The following is a 20,089-nucleotide window of genomic DNA, read 5'->3' on the forward strand; positions in this document are numbered from 1 at the left end:
TTTTTCCATGTCACTTTGCTGATATCAGCTCACTTTACCTACTTTCCTTTGCTACCACAAACATCCAGCTTCTCAGACTTTAGCCCTTCTCAACCACCGTATTCTGCTGACTTAGGTGAGATCAACTCTCTTTGTGGACACAAAAGTCCATTGTAATCATCTCCCTTTCTTTCCCCTCTAATTTTCTCTCTGTTTTCCTCCACTCCTACGAAGCAGGAGAAACCTCTTGTCAAAACCAGAAGAACTGCAGTTTTACCCTGTGCTGAAAAGACATGGGGAAGCAATTGCCTTCAGACAACAACAAATGATCCCCTGCTCCTGCCCTGCCTATACCAACCCTCCTGAGATCACTGTCCCAGCAGCTGCTCCTCAAGTGCACTTGGCAGAGATGGCTCTAAGGACAGAGCTCCTGAAGAAGGGAACACCACTGGCTTTAAGTTTGCCAGACTTGACTAGACCACCCTAACTTGACTCAATAGGGAACATTATTAAATAATATTGATTCTAGTCAATAAAGACTATTGATTAGATAATGCTTCTCACAGAAGTACAAGTGTTTATTAAAAATAACTATTCCCTCACAACATGTCCTACAGTCTGATTTTGAAAGAACAGGGGATTTTGACACTAGAGAAGAAAACCTCCTATTTTTCAGACACTGCTGTTGCTCAAAGACAGATTTCTCTGCCAATGTCCACCCTAGTGACACAAAGCTTTTGGAAGAAGTGAAGGAATTAAGAATAAAAATACACTGGATATAAAGCAAGAAGTTGAACTGCAGCATGGAAGATTTTCAAAGCCACTGAAGTACAGCAGTTAAAAACACATAAAGAAGCACAAAGATTATTAAGTGCACACTCATTGTGCAGGTAAATTTGTCTGTTCTATTTAGCAACATGAAAGGTTGCTAGCATTAAGTTTCTTGCCAATTTTGATCTAAGCAATCCACCTGATCACACAGGTGATAAACAAGTTCTCCTGCATTAGTGGAATAATTCCAGGAATAGAGCTGGGTGTTAGATACATCACAGTCACAGAGAAATGCTGAGTGCTGGAAACAGCTCTGAGAAATAGGAGGGAAGAGGAAGAACTAAATAAAATAGAGCTCATGCTGATAGATGGTGGCTCACAAAAAGGCACAACCTTTCTCATCAGCATTCTCTTCCCTAGCAGCATCTCCACAGAGTGACACCTGCAAACTGTGCCCACTGTCCCCCTCCTTCCCACCCACACCTGGGCACAGAGCAGCTGCTCCTCTGGCAGAGAGGAAATGGATGTGAGCTTTCAGTCTGCTGGGACTGTTCTTCCCTGGCACCCGGAGACATCAGGAAGATGCATGGAGCTCTCCCTTCCTTGAGGAACTGAGCACACACACAAGTGGAATGTCAAAGCTCTCTAATCTATTGCCTCTGTCTCTTTTTACCCACAGGAGCACAGCTGAAATAACCTGGCTACCCTTTTGATGATACCCAGACAGCACATAGATAATTGGTGTTTATGCATCAGGTCTAATAGTCCTAAATAGAAAAAAAAAATAAAAATTCAGTGCTCCTCTTTCTTTGCCCATCTTCCTAAAACTCTCACTTAATCAACTCCCCATGACATATGATACAATGACCTGGAGGTGAAAGATTCTCATTAATGACAGAATTTGTCTGTTTTTGACTGGTTTAAAATGCCCTCTCTCTTTTTTTCCTAATTGCACCATTACCTTGTCATCATGCCTTTCATTCCCCATTTATAACCAGATCCCCTAAAGTGCCTCAGGTGAGGGACCTGCTCAGATTCTCATGTCTCTCCTTATCTTGAGGGTCTGCCTGTGCTGGGCCCAGCCAGTGTCAGATGTCTGCTCAGCACAGACCTCCCACCCTCCCATTCATAAATTGTGGAATACAACATCCTGAAATTTCACACTCTATCAAAACCTGTTTGGGGAGAAGGAGAGTTACATGAGAACACAGAAGTTTTAGAGGTCACTGGTATCTATGACAACTACTTGTTTTGCTTTTCTCCTCCAGATGTCCTCTTTGTCTCCATCAGCATCACACCAGACTTTGAAACGTCTCAGGGCTCACTGTGACATGTTTTCAGTAGCATATAAAGAAAAACTGCATTTCTTCAGGGAGCTGAAGACACACTGGTGACTATTTATATGATAATTTATTGATAACTATTTATATAGCTTACCAGTGAAACTGTGCACTTTTAGCAAGTCTAGTATACTGCTGGATATATATTACTTTCATATATTTAAAATATATATTAATTATGTATGGACTAATATATTCAGGTTCAGCTATTAAAATGCAGCTACACGATAAGATCAGATTCTAGGAATGACTGGGTGACTTTTATAATAGGAAATGTATTTTTTTTTTGACCAGCTTATATGAATGCATGTATGACATGAGAGACCACAGGCAATGGGCACACACGGTTGGTGTAGAGAAGTGAGAGAAAAATATATGGAAAGTAGCTCCTACGTAATCAGGAGAGAAAATTAATGGAAAGAACATTAAAAACAAGTCCAGAAATAAAAAAATCTTGGGTTTCTGTATTTCTTTGTCTGCAGTTTTTTGAAGAACATTTTTGATTGAGAATATAGTATTTCAGCAGTCTTCTTGACTACCCACACAAACTACTCTCACTGCATCAAGGTTAAAGCAGTTTGTTCCTCTCTTAAATCAATGGAATTTGCTTTCTCTCTCATAAGGAATACTTAAAAAAGTTTCATCATCTTTTTTTAAACCTGATTAGGTCTTGGACTCTGCTGCTGAAGGCTTCCACTTGTGAGGATTTACTTTTCACTTCCTGTAATATCTTCAGTGCAGTAGAGTGGTTGTTTCCATCTGGGAAGCTGGAGATGAGACATCTGAAAATCACAGCAGTTACCCTCAGAAGTCCTGTTGTTAAACCTTCAAATACCTGCTTATTTACACTTCTGCCTGCAGTAGCATTATGGTCATCTGGAACACTAACCTAAGTAAAGAGAAAAAAACACAAACAACCAGAATTCAGTAAAACTAACCAAAGATTCTAGAGAAACATTTACAAATTCGCCTAGGCCTACACTGAAAGTAATAATAAAGTAACATTCTAGCAGTGCTGATGAACATGAAACCATTTCAGGTACAAGGTAAGGTAAAGCACATAATCCAAGCTGGATCAGAATAAATCAAGCCACAAGAATGCCATGTCTGAGAAGCAAGGAAGCCAACAGCAGCAGATTTATGCCATTACTATGATTGTGTTCTTATGCATGAAACATCAGCAGCGACCACTGCACTGTCCATCAGAGGTCACCCACCTGCCAATCATGTCAGAAGCACAACACCCAAGTTCTCTCTGAGCAGACCTCAGAGGAATCTCATTTTTCTAAATCATTTCACTAGATCCCACTCCTAAAAAGGTGAAGCTGAGCTGTACAACATGTAAATCTGACGACAAATCTACATGCAGGATACAGATCTGGAAGGAGATTATTACTCATGGAGAGCATAATTTTTAAAAAATTAATTTCATTTTTCCATGTCTGCAATGCAAGGTAATGAATCCAGCTGAAATCCTGCCCTGTTACCATCACACAGTAAGTGGAGTGTGTGTGAAGTCCTGCAGTGCTCAAGGCAGACACTGGCAGCAGTCAGAGCTCAGGGCTCCTGGAACATGCCCATGGCTGATGCTGCTGGGCCAAAGCCACATCCCTCTGCTCTGCCACAGCCTGAGGGCTGACACAGGCACCAGGGATCAATGCTGGCTGCAATGCCATTTTCCTTCCAGGTTCAAATCATTTACACTCAGAATATGCAAGCGTGGCCAGAGAAAAGCATTCCTCCTCGTACAGGAGGGATTTGGTGACACTTGGTGACAAAGAACAACATGCACATTTCTTTATTATTCATTAGCTCTGAGCCTTGTGCTGGTACTTAAAACTCATTGTAATGGTCTGTTGCTGGTGCTGAGCCAAGAGAGCAAGTGAGAAGTCTTTAGCTGCTTACTCAAGTTCAATAGGAAAAGCAATGCAACGTGGCTCCAGTACCATTTGTTAGTAATAATTAAAATAATTAATGCCTAATGACACCAATTGCTCACTGAAACAGAGGGACTGAGCTTTGCCATGTGGAAATCAACTTAAATGTGGCTTTGTGCTCAGAACACCAACTTTTAAAAACTGCTAATAAATGCTACTTTCTGCTTTTTTTCACTTTAGATAAAAAATTATATGTGCTATTTTTAAAAAGATTTTATAATATCTTGCAGCAGAGCCTTTGTTTTGCTGTAATGAGCGGTACTATGAGTGGATAATGTCTGGTTTTGTCTTCCAGTTCAATGTACATAGGAGAAATATATTTTCTAAGTATATAGTCCTTAGCTATGACAGTTCATGCTTTGAAATAAAACTGCTCTTCCTCATTTGTAAAATAAATAGATCTGGCACTTACTAGAGTAATTTACTGCAGAGCTTATTTCATGCTCACTTTTTTTTGGAAAATGTGTGTGTGTGTTAATTAATATCAAGTGAGAACAAATGTGGTTTTTTATACAGTGTTATGTCAAACAACAGATAGAAGAAAATAGGTAAATTTGACAGAAAACAGGTAAATTTGAACTGAATTCCTTGAAGATTCTTCTTTTACACTAACTCAAATGAGTGACAACAGATCAGCTCTTTTACTGAAGAAATAATTAATGGGATAGTGTGAAAGTGTGTTGAGATTTATGTTCAAAATTAATTGGTGTGCTTGCAGAAGCAAAATTAATTGGGGTGCTTGCTTGTTGATTATTATATCAAGCAAGGGGGTAAGAAATCTTAAGATTTAATAGTGTAATTATGAAAGCTTTCAGGCTCTGGTTTCTTTGTGTCAATTACACAAAGAGTTAATGACATTCAGAGAAACTGTGCTGAACATGAGCTGTGAGTGGGTAAATGTAACAACACTCCACATTCCTGAGGTTTAACAGTTCCTCTGACACAAATCTACAGGTGTGATTACACACTAAAATTGATTTGTTGAGTAATTAGAAGAAAACATTTTTAAATCACAATGGAAGATCAGGAAATTGTAACTACTGTCCAAATATCTGACACATCCAACATCTCAATGCTATTTTAGCTTTTCTGATGGCTGGCTTTGCTGGGCCTAATCAGGAGCCCTAATTTCTTTAAGTTGGTTCTTGAATTGGAACACTCTGGTGACCTGACACTCAGCTCTGGTACAGACCCCACATAAGTCATAAACTATTCCTTGGAGAATTCACCCTGGGCAGGGGTTGCCATGCTTGTGCAGAGCTGCCATAAGCTCTTCAGCTCTGCCCAGCATCTTGGGCTTAATCCTGTAAGATGCTGCAGAATATGGCCCCAATCCAGTAAAGCACTTAGGCACGCATTTAATATAGCTGAAAATGCTCCTCTGTTCTGACTCACATCACCAAAATACCTCTGCAGATCAGAGCACATTCTCCTTCTGTGCTAACAAAAAACACCAAACAATTCCCAGTTAGCAATGCAGAGGTCCAGCACTGACAACTCATTCATATTTTTATTTCATAAAGGCATAGTCCTCCACAGCCATGAAGAATTTCAAATGTAGAGTTGGTAAACCTAAATGGAAAGACTTCAGACCTTTAGAAGCACACGATTTCTCTTCATTTGGTCAATTATTTCATATAATTCTCCCATTACCACGAGTGATTTTGTGCTTTTTGCATGTGTAGTCATTGGGCTTGCCTCAAACACACTGAAAAGTACACCTCAGAAATCTCAGTAGGATGTCAGACTCTCTGTGCAGTAACTAGTGAACCAAAGAAATGGAAATGGCTCAGGGAGGGCATGGCCTTGAGATGGTGCAGGTGAAGGTTTCAATTCTAATTTCCCCACCCCTAAACACTTCAGCATGCCATCACCTCTTCTACTGCAGCCCTGTTTTCAGGATTTACTACTCTCCACATGGGCTTGTGTCCTGGTTTAGGGGAAATGTGGGAGAAACCTCTAAAGGGGTTTCCTCTGGAAAGCAAATTCAAGAGGCCTCTCCCCCATCTGGTTTGGGAAGAGATTTCCTTGGAGAAAAGTGGAAAAAACCTGTTTATTCAACAGGCAAAGCATTCACCAGCACAAAAGAAGAGCAATATTACACAATAAAACTTCCTGCTGCTCTGAAGAGATGAGACACACTCAGCAAGTCCCTCTGGGGGCTGTGCTCAGCTCACTCAGTCTCTGATCAGTCTCTGATCAGTCCCTCTGGTGCTGGAAATGCCACAGGCCAGGCCCAGCCCGGTGGCCACAGATGGGAGCTGTGGGTGCTCTGCTGGTGTTCAGGCCAGAGCAGGCTTGAACAGCTCTAAAGAAAAGGGAAAAAAGAAAAAAAAACCCACAGTGCAGGGAACTTCTTTGCCTCAGCTAGCTAAAACTAACTAAAAGCAAAGGAGAGCTCTGTCCTGCTGTCTGTCTGTCCGCAGACAGTGCAGTCCAGGAGCAGGAATGTGGAGGAGTGAGAGCAGTGTCTGCAAACAAACTGTGCACTTCTTCTCTCCCTGCTTTGCTCTCAGAACCAGTCTTAAAGGTGCAAAACTTTTTTCTGGGCAGACCAATGGGGATAGGAGCATCATAAAGTCACCCCAGGTCAGCTTGTTATTAGGGACTGAGGGAGCTGCCAGTGGCACACAGCTGAACCCTGTGGAGACAGGTGTAATTTCAAAATGGACTGGAAAAGCCCAGCAGCACAGATGTACCTTGGGTTTCACAGCTCTTGGCATCATCAGTGCTAACATGGAGCTGCCTTATTTGATGCAGCACAGAAGACTAAAAAAAACCTGGCCACAAGTGGTGAAGAAACTGCAATAGGATGTATACTGTCATTCTCAAGAATCCCAACTAAATGGCAGCATATTCCAGGCAAGAAGTGGAGGAGAAAAATTACTTTCCTGTGACTAGATAGCCAGATTATCTTAAACCCAGCAAAATTTCATAGGCCACTAACCTAAAATATGGTCCAAATTTAAGCACTGTATTTTGGAGAAGAAAAAGTAACCAGCAACTGGGTTTTGATCCCTACCTCACCTAACATTCATTGCACATTCACTAATGATGTCTTAGCATTTTCAGATACTATTCCTTTAAAGATTGCCTTAAAAAATAATCCCAGGGATCTGCCATGGTATCCCCCAGACAGGTATGGTTTAGGTGTATGGCTTCTCAGGTATCTTTTGGAAAGTACATGACAGCTGTCACTTGACTGGAAATAAAACCCTTAAAGTATGAAATGATCCTTCCATGCCTATAGCTCCATTAATGACTTGGTTTTGTTGGTATGAAACCTTCCAAAAGACACAACTAGAAAAGCTACAATTATTGTCCAACTGTTTTCTGGCTACAGTAGACAAAGAAGAGCAGAGACAGCAGTGAATAAAGGAAACTCCAACTCCTGCACAAGAGCTGTAGGAATGTAGGTGGGAAGGTTTGATCCATTAATCATGGAAATCAGGAAACAGCCCTGCTGTCCTCAACAGACACTGATTTAGGCATTACCAGAGCTAAGGAGGCTGAGGAAGGTAACAGGGTAAGTCAGGCTACAGAAGGTTTCCTAGCAGTGCCTTCAGGCAGGAGGCAAAGAAAGGTCTGAACAGGATACTTCAAACTATGAACCTGGACAGGCTGGATGACACACACACACACAAAAAAAACCCAAACCAAAACTAAATCCACATGAAACTGGCTGGAAACAAGGTTCATACTGGATGTATTCAAGATTATATTGAAATGCTTCTCAAAACAGTACTGTTTCTGTGTTCAGCAAATATTGGTGGACTTGTTTAATAATTTGTTAAAACCTTGCAAATATACATTCTCCTTTATTACTCCTGGTATTACTTTGGGTTTTATTTTCCAACAGTAATTGGAAATACACATGACATAGGCAAAGACTGCATCACATGGCTCCTCCAACCAGGAAAAGTGGAGGCAGTTAAAAGTCTCTGGGGGTATATTTTAGTATTTTGGTATTCAGAGCTGCTCTCAGTTTGTACATTTCTTTTTTGTAAAAAAAAAAAAAGAAAATTCAAACTTGATCTGATTTATTATATTTTCAAGAGAGAAAAATCAGGGTTAGAAAAGCAGCACTGTTTTTGGGTTTTGTACTCAAATATGCACTTCATGGAACTATGAAGATATCCCAGTTTAAGGGCCAATTCTGCATGAAGAGAACATAAGAGACTTTCTGTATAGGAAAGAAAAGTCCACTGTGGATCATGGGAAACATTAAGCTTTAATTACAGTTTTGCTGCAATTCAAGGGTAGTATTTGGCAACAGACTGAAAAGAGCTCTAAGTGCAGTAAATTTCCCTTCTGCAGTATCTGTGAGCCCTAGGTGGCCAGCTGTGCCTGAGAAATGCCCTGTGTGCTCCTGCAGGAGGTGCAGCACAGAGAGCCCTGGCACAGGGGGAGCTGCTGGGGGATTCCCCAGCCAGGGGTGATTCCCCAGCCTGCCTGCCAGAGCACCCTTGCAATAAAATTGCTTTACTCACCTTTATTTACAATAGGACAACACAAATAGAAAGGTACTTTTTCTGTCAAGATGGGTTAAGCCCAGCTGCTCTTGGGTCTGGTATGGTTGCATTTCTTTGTTCTATGTTCATGTATACTTATTCTAAATAACTTTAATTGGTACCATACCAAATTAACTTCCTTAATTAATTAACTTGGTTTATTTTTTCTCACATAAACTTTTTGTGCTTCTTTAAACAATTTTTGCACCCTCCTTTTTTCTCTTAATCTTTCTCATCTAACTTCTCAAGCTCTCTTTCTTTTTGTAATCTTTTCTCTTGCTCATCATTCAACTTTTTAAATTCTTTCTTTACATCCCCTGTGTTAAAGGGGAGCATTAACAAATTTAACAATTCCTGATGTGGTACCCTCAGTAAAAGTGGGTGGTGTTTTCTGCCCTTTTCTCTCATTTTTATTACTCTCACTATTGATATTTTCCTTGCTTGCCTGCCTCTGTGTTCTCTTTGAAGGAGAAGAATAGGTAGCTTTAGGAGGAGCAGCTGGTCTTACAGCTTCCTCTGCAGGCTGAGGCAGGGGAGGTAAATTGTCATAGGACTCCCAAGCCTTATTCTTGATTGTCAACTTGAACTCTTGATTCTGACTCATCTCTCCTAACTTCATAACTTCGAATTTGTTCTTTTTAATTTATTTTTTTTCTACCTAATCTCCAGAATGCTGTCTGGGCCCCGGAAATCTGTCCCGGGGGGTTATTCCCAACTATTCCCCAGCTGTCCCGCCCCTTCCAGTGACACCTGACACCCACGGCAGAGCGCACAGCCCGCACTCGGGTTCGCTTTGTGTCACACAACTCGGACCATCCTTCCAAAGTGTTCATCAACAGCCCTGTGGCTTGTTGATTCGAACAGCGTCGCTTAAATTATTCAAAGTATGTACATAACTTTTCAATTAACAAACTGCTTGGCTCATGAAAATACATACACACAATTTATAAGTAAAAAAACAGGACTAAATATCTTATGATGAGCAGGTCACTATGAATTAAAAATGAGTTTTCAAATAAAATATTTAATGACATTTCAAATTAAATGAAACATTGGAAAATTAAAACTTTCACTGCTAAAGAGTCCTATTTAAGCACTTCAGCAAATCAGACTCTGGCAATGTATTGACCTGACTTAGATTCATGACACTGAAACGAGTAAGAATCAAGCACACAGTCACAACTCATTGTGGTCTACACTCTAAATATTCCTATAGGGTGAATTAAAGAAAACAATCTCAGAAAAAGATAGAATATCCACTCCTAGGGTTCCTGGTATACATGCTTTTGCAGAAGTCATTGTAGAAGCAAATACATCAATTTCTACAGAGTACAGCAGATACAGCCACCGAATACAAAAACAAATGAATTTTAATCTTTCAAGCCTTTATTCTTATTTACCTCCTGGTGTTCTTATACTCTAAATACTTTAACATGTTTGTGAAGCATGCAAAAATTTACAAATTAAAGAAGTTGTTTTACCTACCGTAAACTGGTGTATCAACAGGTCCATCAGAAAAGTGATCTTATTGCTAAAAAGAACATAGGTGCAGTTTTCTATGCAGTTGCTGCAGGTGAGGCTGTAAACATTTACTGTACTGCACAGTGACCTAAAATGTCAGAAGGGAAGAAAAATTAGAATTTTACTTCCTTCAGTAAATTCAAACCAAATAAATGGCAGCATCAAAAAATAAGCTTGCAGGAATTCACATTTATTTTCTTTAAATAATACCTTAAATGAAATCAATAACTTTAAAACCGTAAAGCCATACTTATCAGAGGCCACACACTCTATGGGTACTGGACTCTCCTGTAATCAAAACTCTGACCAAAGCTGACACAGAACATCAGCCAATTTCACAGCTGGATAGGTAACGTTTCTCTGTGTGTGGCTACAGCTATAGAACACACTGAACCCTTCCCTGGCAGGACCTTCAAGCCCTGTGTGAAGTCTCTGACAGCAGTTCCCAGCTCAGCAGGGCCTGTGCTCAGCACAAGGGACAGGGATGCCCAGGGAGCTGGCAAACCCAGCAGGTGCTGGCCCAGGTCCTCTGGGGCCACATTTTCCCCTCTCCTCAGAGCCTGCAGTGCTGCTGTGCAGCTCCACTGTCCCCTTTCTTCACAGAGCCTGCAGTGCTGCTGTGCAGCTCCATTGTCCTCTCAGAGCCTGCAGTGCTGCTGTGCAGCTCCACTGTCCCCTCAGAGCCTGCAGTGCTGCTGTGCAGCTCCATTGTCCCCTCAGAGCCTGCAGTGCTGCTGTGCAGCTCCATTGTCCCCTCAGAGCCTGCAGTGCTGCTGTGCAGCTCCATTGTCCCCTCTCCTCAGAGCCTGCAGTGCTGCTGTGCAGCTCCATTGTCCCCTCTCCTCAGAGCCTGCAGTGCTGATGTGCAGCTCCATTGTCCCCTCTCCTCAGAGCCTGCAGTGCTGCTGTGCAGCTCCATTGTCCCCTCAGAGCCTGCAGTGCTGCTGTGCAGCTCCACTGTCCCCTCAGAGCCTGCAGTGCTGCTGTGCAGCTCCATTGTCCCCTCTCCTCAGAGCCTGCAGTGCTGCTGTGCAGCTCCACTGTCCCCTCAGAGCCTGCAGTGCTGCTGTGCAGCTCCATTGTCCCCTCAGAGCCTGCAGTGCTGCTGTGCAGCTCCATTTCCCCTCTCCTCAGAGCCTGCAGTGCTGCTGTGCAGCTCCATTTCCCCTCTCCTCAGAGCCTGCAGTGCTGCTGTGCAGCTCCATTTCCCCTCTCCTCAGAGCCTGCAGTGCTGCTGTGCAGCTCCATTTCCCCTCTCCTCAGAGCCTGCAGTGCTGCTGTGCAGCTCCATTGTCCCCTCAGAGCCTGCAGTGCTGCTGTGCAGCTCCATTGTCCCCTCAGAGCCTGTAGTGCTGCTGTGCAGCTCCAGCAGCATTGGGGAGCCCCACCTGTGCCTGGGGGAGAGGGCACAGCTTTGCAAGGGGAACAACACAAAACAGAAGCACGTGCACAACTTCTCTTTGCAGCACGGGCAGTGATTTCCATCTGCTCCAATTAAAGTGTTCTCCTCAAAACAGGCCCTGCAGGGAAGCTGGGACCAGTCCTAGAGAATATTGTCACAGAGAAGATTAATCTTACCAAAGAGAACCCTATTTCAGAATAAACAAAAAGTTTGTTTCTTGAGCTTTGTTGCATATCACAAAAGCCATCACTGTTACTTCACAAACACACACACAACACAAATGCATCATGAATACATCCAGTATAAATACAGATGGCTAGGACATTCAAACTGTTTCTCTAAAGTAAACCAAAATAAAAAGAACTTTCACTTTGTTGAGTTTTTCTCAACATATGAAAAAATGTGACTAAGTTCAAATAAGCTCCGAAGAAGAAAATAAATTATGAGCACTGCTGAAAGGTCATACAAAAGTGGGGCTGCAACAAACACCAAGTTACTGCACTGAAACCATCAAAGCAGAACAAGCTGCAGACTAATTCAGAATGCTTCTGGAGCTGAGTTTTAGGCTTTATCTTTCTCCTAAAATACTTTTTGGAACAACAAAATTATTTACACAATAAGGACTATGGCTTTGCTGATGCTGGGCTCTTTGCTGTGGTATCTGGTCACTTAGCCTGGCTCCCCAGAGCTGAACTGGTAGCCTCTCACATACATTGTATTTTTCAAGCAAAGGAAAGCTGGAAATGCTCGGAGGCCAGAAAAAGTGGAGTAAAATTCTTTCATTTGTATGGCTGGATTGTCTTCTCTTCAGGTGGAGAATTTAGAAAATAAGTGAATGAACATTTATACTTTCCCTCCATTTCTGAGTATCACCGTATCACTAGTTATATTAATCTAACTGTACTGGTAATTAATTTTATTCTACTGCCTAATTAAATCAATTTCAATCTGCAGCTTACATGACGTGAAAACAATATTAAATAATTACTCATTGACCAAAGGCAGGTTAATTTGCATCTATTTCACCTAATTTTTACCCTACAAGGATAATACCTAGAGATAATTGAAGCAGGATGCTTCATATGCATTTTTATAAATCTGTCTGCAACACTATTCTAAAGGGGATTTAGTTCCCTTCTCTCAGTAATGCTGAAAAATATTTTCATTAGGCACCTCCTTCTATCTTTCATGAAGATTATTCCCTTGTGTAGGTATGTTTAGAGGGGGAGAGAGAAGAAACTATATTGGTAGTATCTATTTTCTGTTGAGAAGATGCTTTAAATCAGCTTCTGTCATTTTATCAGCTATTCTAAAATAAAGATCAATTCTATTTAAATATAAACATTATAATTCATCCAAAGTGTCAAATATGAACTTGTAGGTTAATTCTGACAGCATTTCAGAGTTCTGAGGTGATTTAGTTAATTCACTGCAATAAATGCTTTTTGATATATGGCATTCCTAATTCCTAAGAGGATAATTTATTTTACACTTGAAAACACAAAAACTTCTCACTTCATCTAAAGACCAAGTTCCACTGTACGAATGCATCACGCTTTCGTATTTCCCAAGTGACCCTCACGTCACAAAGAGTACTGCTGCTTCCAGAGACTCTGATAATGCCTTTGAAAAGGTGCTGGAAGCAAATGGATGTCAAATGAATTTTTCACAGCAATAAAGAGGGTTCCCTTAACTGATACCATAGGCTTGCTACCAGCAGCTCGTCTGAGCACATTCTGATCACGGCGTGCTCAGCTCTGCTGCGGCTCCACAGCCTGACTGCAATCCAGCACCACGAGTGTCACACAGAAGTGTCCCCAGGTGGTTGGCAGTGTTAAATGGCAGATTAGAGACAGCACAACTAATTTCTTTACTTTAATCTTATTAAGAGAACAACAGCTGTCAACTGTCACCATTTCTGCACAAGGCTGCCGAGACAAGTGAGGGGCTGCGAACGGCAGAGCTACAACTTTATTCACCCACACCTTCAACTGGCTGGCATGGAAAACCCAATGCACTTCCCACCCTCTTCTTCCCTTTTGGAGGAGAAGAACTGCTGTGAATTGCAAAGGTGTCATCTCCAGAGATGCCAGAGGCAGCTGAAGGGCTGGAGCAGGAGGCTCTGCAAAGCAGGTGGTTATTGATCACGGCTGTTGCTCTAAACTTTGTATCACAGCCACAAATCAGCTTTCAGCTCTGGCCCCTGCACGTTCACTCCAGCCCACGGCCAGGCTGCCCTCGGATGCAAAGCTTTCCTCCAGAGTAAATCCAATTATAAAAACCTCCTTATGGTACACAAGCTTGGAGCCAAAAAAGAAATCTGTCTTTTAACTAGACAAAAATACGCATCTGCATGTTATGTTTATTTTACACAAATATGAAGGAGGAGGAGAGGAGGATTCATTTTAATAAAGCTAGATCTCAACAGTTTGTATGTCTGCACGTGATTATTTTTTAATGTTAGCTCATCTTCATTTCCTCAATTTGCCTGATATAAACAAGTTGACAAACTTTTAACTTCTATTAAAAATACTGAGGCATTAACAATATGCAACCATGGAAAACTAATCCATGATAGTGCACCAGGATACAGAGGCAAGAACTCAACTTATGCTTTACAAAAACCAGGGCATCATCAACATACAACAATTTACCTGTTTCAAGTGTAAAGCTCTTCCCTATTCTTACAACTTCTGATGTTACAAATGAACATACTTTGATAATCAATGAATAACCCTAAAAGCTCAGTTTGGCAGTGCAATAATACAACACTAAACACTATCAAATTTAGGATGTGTTAAGTCAGTAGAAAACTGCTCATTTTTAACCAGTTTGAATATTATGCAGCAGTCTGATGGGGAAGGGGATCAGTATTGGAAATTACCTGCTCAGTTGCAATGAATTAGGAAATGAAATATGACTGAAAAATGGTGCACAGTATGGCTGCAGAGTGGAATGGGTAAGGAACCATCAAGGTAAGAATATGGACTGAAACAACAATAAAACTGCATGAACAGCAACACTACAGCTTAAAAAGTGTATGTTCCTAAACACAAGTAAAAATTACAGAGAACAACATATAAAACCAGCTCAGCTTAAAATAGTTCTTACTGAAAAATGTCACTTGTATCAATGCTTTCCAAAATATCATGGGGACACTAATTTCTTCTTTTTATGTATGTAATTATGGTTTGAGCTTTTTTACCCTGATAATATTTGCTTTAAATATATGATGCAAGAAAGTGTATGAAAATAGAAGAAGATACATTAAACTTGACTTCAATCCCATCTTAACGTGTAAAGGTCCAACATTGTTCCTTACACAATTACTGCCAATTTCTCTTTTAAAATACTCATCACTCAAGGAAGTCAAAGCATTTCCCAAATGTTAATTAAACAAACCCTACAAGCCTCATTTGTTAGCAGGTTTGTTACCAACATGTCATGGTAAATGAGCTGCACATTGCAGGGCAACCCAGGGGAGGAGACTCATCTCCTCCTGCTCCTCATCTGAAGGCATTCAATTGTTTTGCTGTGCAGCTCCCATTTGCTTTTCTGTACAAGAAGAATATCATAGGGCTCCAAAATCTTTACAAATTCTGCTGACTGTGTCTTGCTTTGTGGAGAAGTGGACAAATCCTGGAACACTACAAAATGCTGCTTTGAGAAATAATCTGGCTGGACATTAATCTTTATGTTAACACCAAAAATAAAACTTACTATAACCCACTGTTTTCTCTTCCCCTTTTCTAGTGATTTATTTGAAGGGGAGGAAAATTGCCCCAACACCAAATGTATCATCTGCCTCATAAATGTCATGTGCTCCTCACAGCATTTCCCATCCTGCTGCTCTGACTACTGAGCTGGACAGTGGTACAAAACAACAGGCATATTGTTAAATCTTCTGATAATAAAGCTTTATCTTGTAGACATGGGATTAAAGTTCTGAGCTGCACCATACAGCCAGGATTTTGGGGAAAGAGAGATGTAGATAATAGCCCATGTAATCTCCTCACCTACTTGTAAATAGCTTATCCTCATCACAAAGCAACAGACAAATTCCCAATTTAAGATGAGTACAAATGGTTAAACATTGCAAGGACCCACAAACAATCTGAAGTACAGCAGTGTCCTTTAGCAAAGCATATTTGGCTGGGGAAGACTGGAGGGCAATTCATGAAAGGTCTTCATTCAACTTCTCTCCACAGGGCTTTGCTTTGTCTTTAAACAGAGAAAATTGCCAGAGAAAACTGCTCCTTCACTAGATTCAAAGTTCAAGAAATCAGGATGCAAATGACATTTGCACAAAAGAAAGAAAAGTAACTTCAAACTTGTTTCAACATTAAATGAGAAATGTGATCTGAATTTTCTTCCTTGTTTAAAGAATTAAACATATTCTGTGATTGCCCTTGGTTTTGAACCTCCCTTGAACACTCTGTATGTAAAAATTTTCTTAAATCCTTTCAGTGAGACCCTAGCAATACCTGTGAATATGGTTTGTGCCTGCTTCAAACTGCTCATAGCAAGGCTCACCCTCTGGAACTATTGTTGCTCTCAACAGCTGAGCTGCAGATTCTGCACAGAACATTCTTCCCCACCAAAAAGGCCACAGAAATATCAAGAGAGGAGCCTCTGCATCCCATGCAGCACGACCAAGATCCTTGGGCCACTTCCAGCTGACTCCAGACTCCCTAAGCCAGACTCTCACAGACCAAGCCTGCAAGAGCAGTTTGCTTTAGAGAGCAGGATTCTGTGTCAAATTACGTGCAAGCTGATGGATAACTTCCCAACTTCCATACTTCCAGGTGCCTACAAACTGGAAAGTGCAATTTGCTGTGAAGTTGAATGAAATGCTGTATTTCAGGAGTGGAGCAAAGCTCTTCAGAAGATGTTTTTAACACACAATGCTGTCAGAACAGTTTATATTCATCTCTTTTCTGCCCCCGTACTTCCTTCGGAAATACAGCTAGTAGAAAATCTGTCTTAATAAAACAATGTTTAGAGAATTTTTCAAAGATGCAAAAACTCTTTTTATAATTCAGTCATGAACAGTCTCAGGAATCTGAGTGATCACTGGTCTGAAAGGGCTGTGAGATAGACAGGGACTGTCAGAGAAAGGAGAACCTCTGATTGACTGTTGGGATGTGATTTCTGTTACACAAATGTGGCTGACATGGGGCTTTATTTATCAGCACACAAACTCCTTCAAGACCTAATACATCCTCAAAATGCCTCACAAACTTCAAACACAATGTTTTCAGTAATGTAAACACAATGTTTTCAAACCTTCTCAACAAAGCTTACCAAAACAAGACTATTCTTAAAAGGAAAGAACAAAAATCAAAGATGTATGGGTTGTGCACATTCTAAGAATTTAAAGCTCAATTTAAACGAGGCTTTATGTGGGCACACAGTGCAATCCTGTCCCTAGTGAAGTTTATCCCACACTGATGAGATCACTCAAAATTAGAGACTCTGCAGAGGAAGAAGCCCCAGGGCTGTCTGTGAGCTGCTCCCCACAGGCCCAGCTCAGGATTGCTCACCATAGGAGCTGGCTGGACCTGCAGCAAATGCATCTGGCACCACTGCAAAGCAGGAATTTTATTTATTCTCTTAGAAGTGCAAAGTCAAGATATCTAAAAATGTTTTTTCCTGAGTGGTCTTTCCTAGGACACTTATGTATGTCCCATAATGCATTATCAGCCAGTTTTCATCCAAACTCTCACACTAAATTACAGCAGTAATTACAATTACACCAATATTACAAAATATCTACAAACTATGACAATGGTACATACCAGGATATCCTGGATTTGCACTAAAACCATGCCTAGTGTGCTCTGAAAGCACCTATGTGTTCTTGACTGTATAAAACCTACAGTGAGAGATTAGGGAAAAGAGCATGCTTTTGAGGGACCAGGCTTTGCAGGAATTCTGCACAGTCACCACCTTCTTTTTTAGGGATTAGGCATTTCAACCCTTCCATTCTTCTGTTCTGTAAAGAGGAATTTCTCTAATCCACAAGAATTTTGATTTACCTGTTTGTAGGCGCCCTTTCAGCTAGGAGTATCTTACAACTATTTAATTTTAAAAGCAGACAGATTCCTGTGAATTACAACCCTTTAAAAAATTCCTCTGCTTCCCACTAGAGATCTCTGCAGACTAACTTCAAAAGATATGGATCTCCTCCTCTGTTAAAACACAGTTTTGTCTTCTCTCTTTTTACACAATTAGTTGCTGCTCAAATATATCATAGCTCAAACTCAAACCAGCAAGTTAGGAAACCAGGAGCTGAGTGGAAATGTCTTTCCCCTTCCATGACATAGAGAACAGCACAGTTTTTTGCTCTAAAGTCCCACCCAGGACTAGGAGAAGAAGAAGCAGTGAAGCAGCAGATATGAAATGAATATTCCAGTGATTCTAAATGAGGGTGAAGGACCCATCAAACTCACTTAAAGGGAACCCTGGCAGCTGCATTCAGGTTGGTGGGAGAAGTCACCATCTGAAGAACATTTTCCAGAGCAGTCAGTCCTCCTGCAGCCCGGAATGCAATTTTATCTGCTGTGTTCTGGAGAAACACAAACACAGAAGAGAACCAACAGAAATTAAAGAAATGTTTACATAAAGGGTACATCTGACACTTGTGGATTCTGTCAAAGTACAAAGTCCTTAATACATTCATTTATCATGTTGGACACCTTTGAAAAAGAGCATTTCACTGCCCATGTACAAGGAAGAGGCTTTCTAGAGCAGGGGCTGAAACTCTCAGGTGTTATGGTTTCAATTATCATATATACATACCCAGTACTACACAGGTAATACACTTGAATACCATATTTTCTGTAAGGACATAGAATTAGAGGGACTTTAATAAAGTTCACCTTTATCTGTTGCTATTACCTTTGGAGCTATGCTGCTTTGTATGATTTTAAAAATATAGACAATCTCCAGATGGGTAATTCCTCCTTTTTACAAACTTTTCCAACAGAAGACAACCTCCAGGCTTGGTTTATGAATATAAAAGAAAAGGGCAGATCCCTTTTCTGAGGTATCCACTTGGAACTTGCACGTACCAGAATTTTACACTTAATTACCATCCTATCATTATTGTCACAGTTTGCAAATGGCTGGGGTTTTGCTGCAGCAGATCCAGTATTTTAGAACTTATACTTTTGTCCTTTCCTACAAAATTGGTTTAGTGTCTTCTGTTTACAATAAAGCAAGTAAAATCATCTTATTCTCTACTTCTAAGCTGCTAATTTTGTAGTTTTTTGGCAGTTTGTATTTGATCATTCAGATTTTATCAGTGATGATGATATACTAGTTAATAAGAAATAATATAATATATAATATTATATAATTATAATATATTTATATATATATAATTATAATATGTAATATAATATATACTAGTTAATAAGAAATAATTTCTTCTTTTTTCGCCCCAGCGTTGCAAGCACTTCACACACGGGGAAAAAATGGGAAATCCTCTATAAACATGATTATTACTAGTCTATAAAGAATGTATTCTACTGTAACAGACTGCATAACAGAAAAAAACCCTAATAACTCTGACAATAAAATATTCATTTGAACAACTACAAAAATAATTAAGCAACTGTAATATGATTTAGATGGGCAACATTTTTCCCTATGAGATCAGACACTGCACACAGAAGTACATATCTTACTTTTTATTTAAATCATGTAACTTTCTCTCCATTAAGTTTCTGTCAAGCGAACAGCTACATTGTATTTAATTTACAAGCTACAGAAAAGCTATTCACAGAAGGCAGATATTCAAAAGGCAAGCCTTTTCCACAATTAATATGAACTGCATTTAGATTTTTAGACAACCAAAAGATTTATCTTTCAAGGAATAAGTGGCCTCAAATGAGTGGAAATCTGTGTGCCAAGTCACCAAGCAGTTAAGAAAATCAACCAGTGATTTCCTACTGGCTAGTTGATAAGTAAAACTTCCAGCAGTTAATTTTAGCCCAGTGAGCCCAATAAGTGTGCCTTAACTGCAGAGTTATTTTTGAGTTTCACTCATATATTCTTCCTCTGTTTCCTCTTCCTCCCATCTAAAAAAATCCCAAGCCCCTGCCTCCTCCTTAAGCTCCCTTGGCTCCCAATAACACTTTCCACCAACTCCTGGTAGAGCCATAAAGAAAAGACCCAAACAGCAAAGGAACAGTCCTGCCATAAATCATCCTTATTGACTTCATGTGAGCACCTTGGCTCACAGCCACAGCTCCCAGGCCTCCTCCTGCCCTGCTCCCCCAGGGCTGCACAGCCCCAGGGCCTTTCTAACCCTTCCCTCTCCCTCCAGCTGACACCCCCGGGTATCAGAGATGCTGCTGGTTTGCAGAGTGCCTTTCCCTGGGATGGGCAGAGCCTGGCAGGGCAGAGAGGAGCACACAGGCAGCTCCGAGGGGGCTGTGCAGCACAGCACAAGGGCTCTGACACTGCTCATTTATCTGTCACTGCTCCTCCAGCTCCAAATGTGCCCAGCACTTGCCACTGCTCACTTTCCCTATTTCTCATGGGATATTATGCCACAACCTATTAGCTCTCGAGGCAAGAAGTCTTTCCTGTCATTCAGACCAAGTATGCCCTTTCTCTATT

General features: G+C 40.8%; 1 protein-coding gene across 4 annotated transcripts in view; it reads right to left on the minus strand.

The window, feature by feature from the left end:
• SCAPER (S-phase cyclin A associated protein in the ER) overlaps positions 1-20,089 on the minus strand; it is a 142,988-nt gene that overhangs the window by 34,423 nt on the left and 88,476 nt on the right. For all 4 annotated transcript variants that reach the window (XM_077185411.1, XM_077185410.1, XM_077185409.1 and 1 more), the window contains exons 24-26: positions 17,914-18,029; positions 10,024-10,147; positions 2,750-2,979 (exon numbers count right to left, since the gene is read on the minus strand). In XM_077185411.1, coding sequence (XP_077041526.1) covers positions 2,750-2,979; positions 10,024-10,147; positions 17,914-18,029 — 470 coding nt within the window. The remainder of the gene's footprint in view (positions 1-2,749; positions 2,980-10,023; positions 10,148-17,913; positions 18,030-20,089) is intronic.

This window comes from Agelaius phoeniceus, chromosome 13 (genome assembly GCF_051311805.1).
Source record: "Agelaius phoeniceus isolate bAgePho1 chromosome 13, bAgePho1.hap1, whole genome shotgun sequence".
Taxonomy (NCBI): domain Eukaryota; kingdom Metazoa; phylum Chordata; class Aves; order Passeriformes; family Icteridae; genus Agelaius; species Agelaius phoeniceus.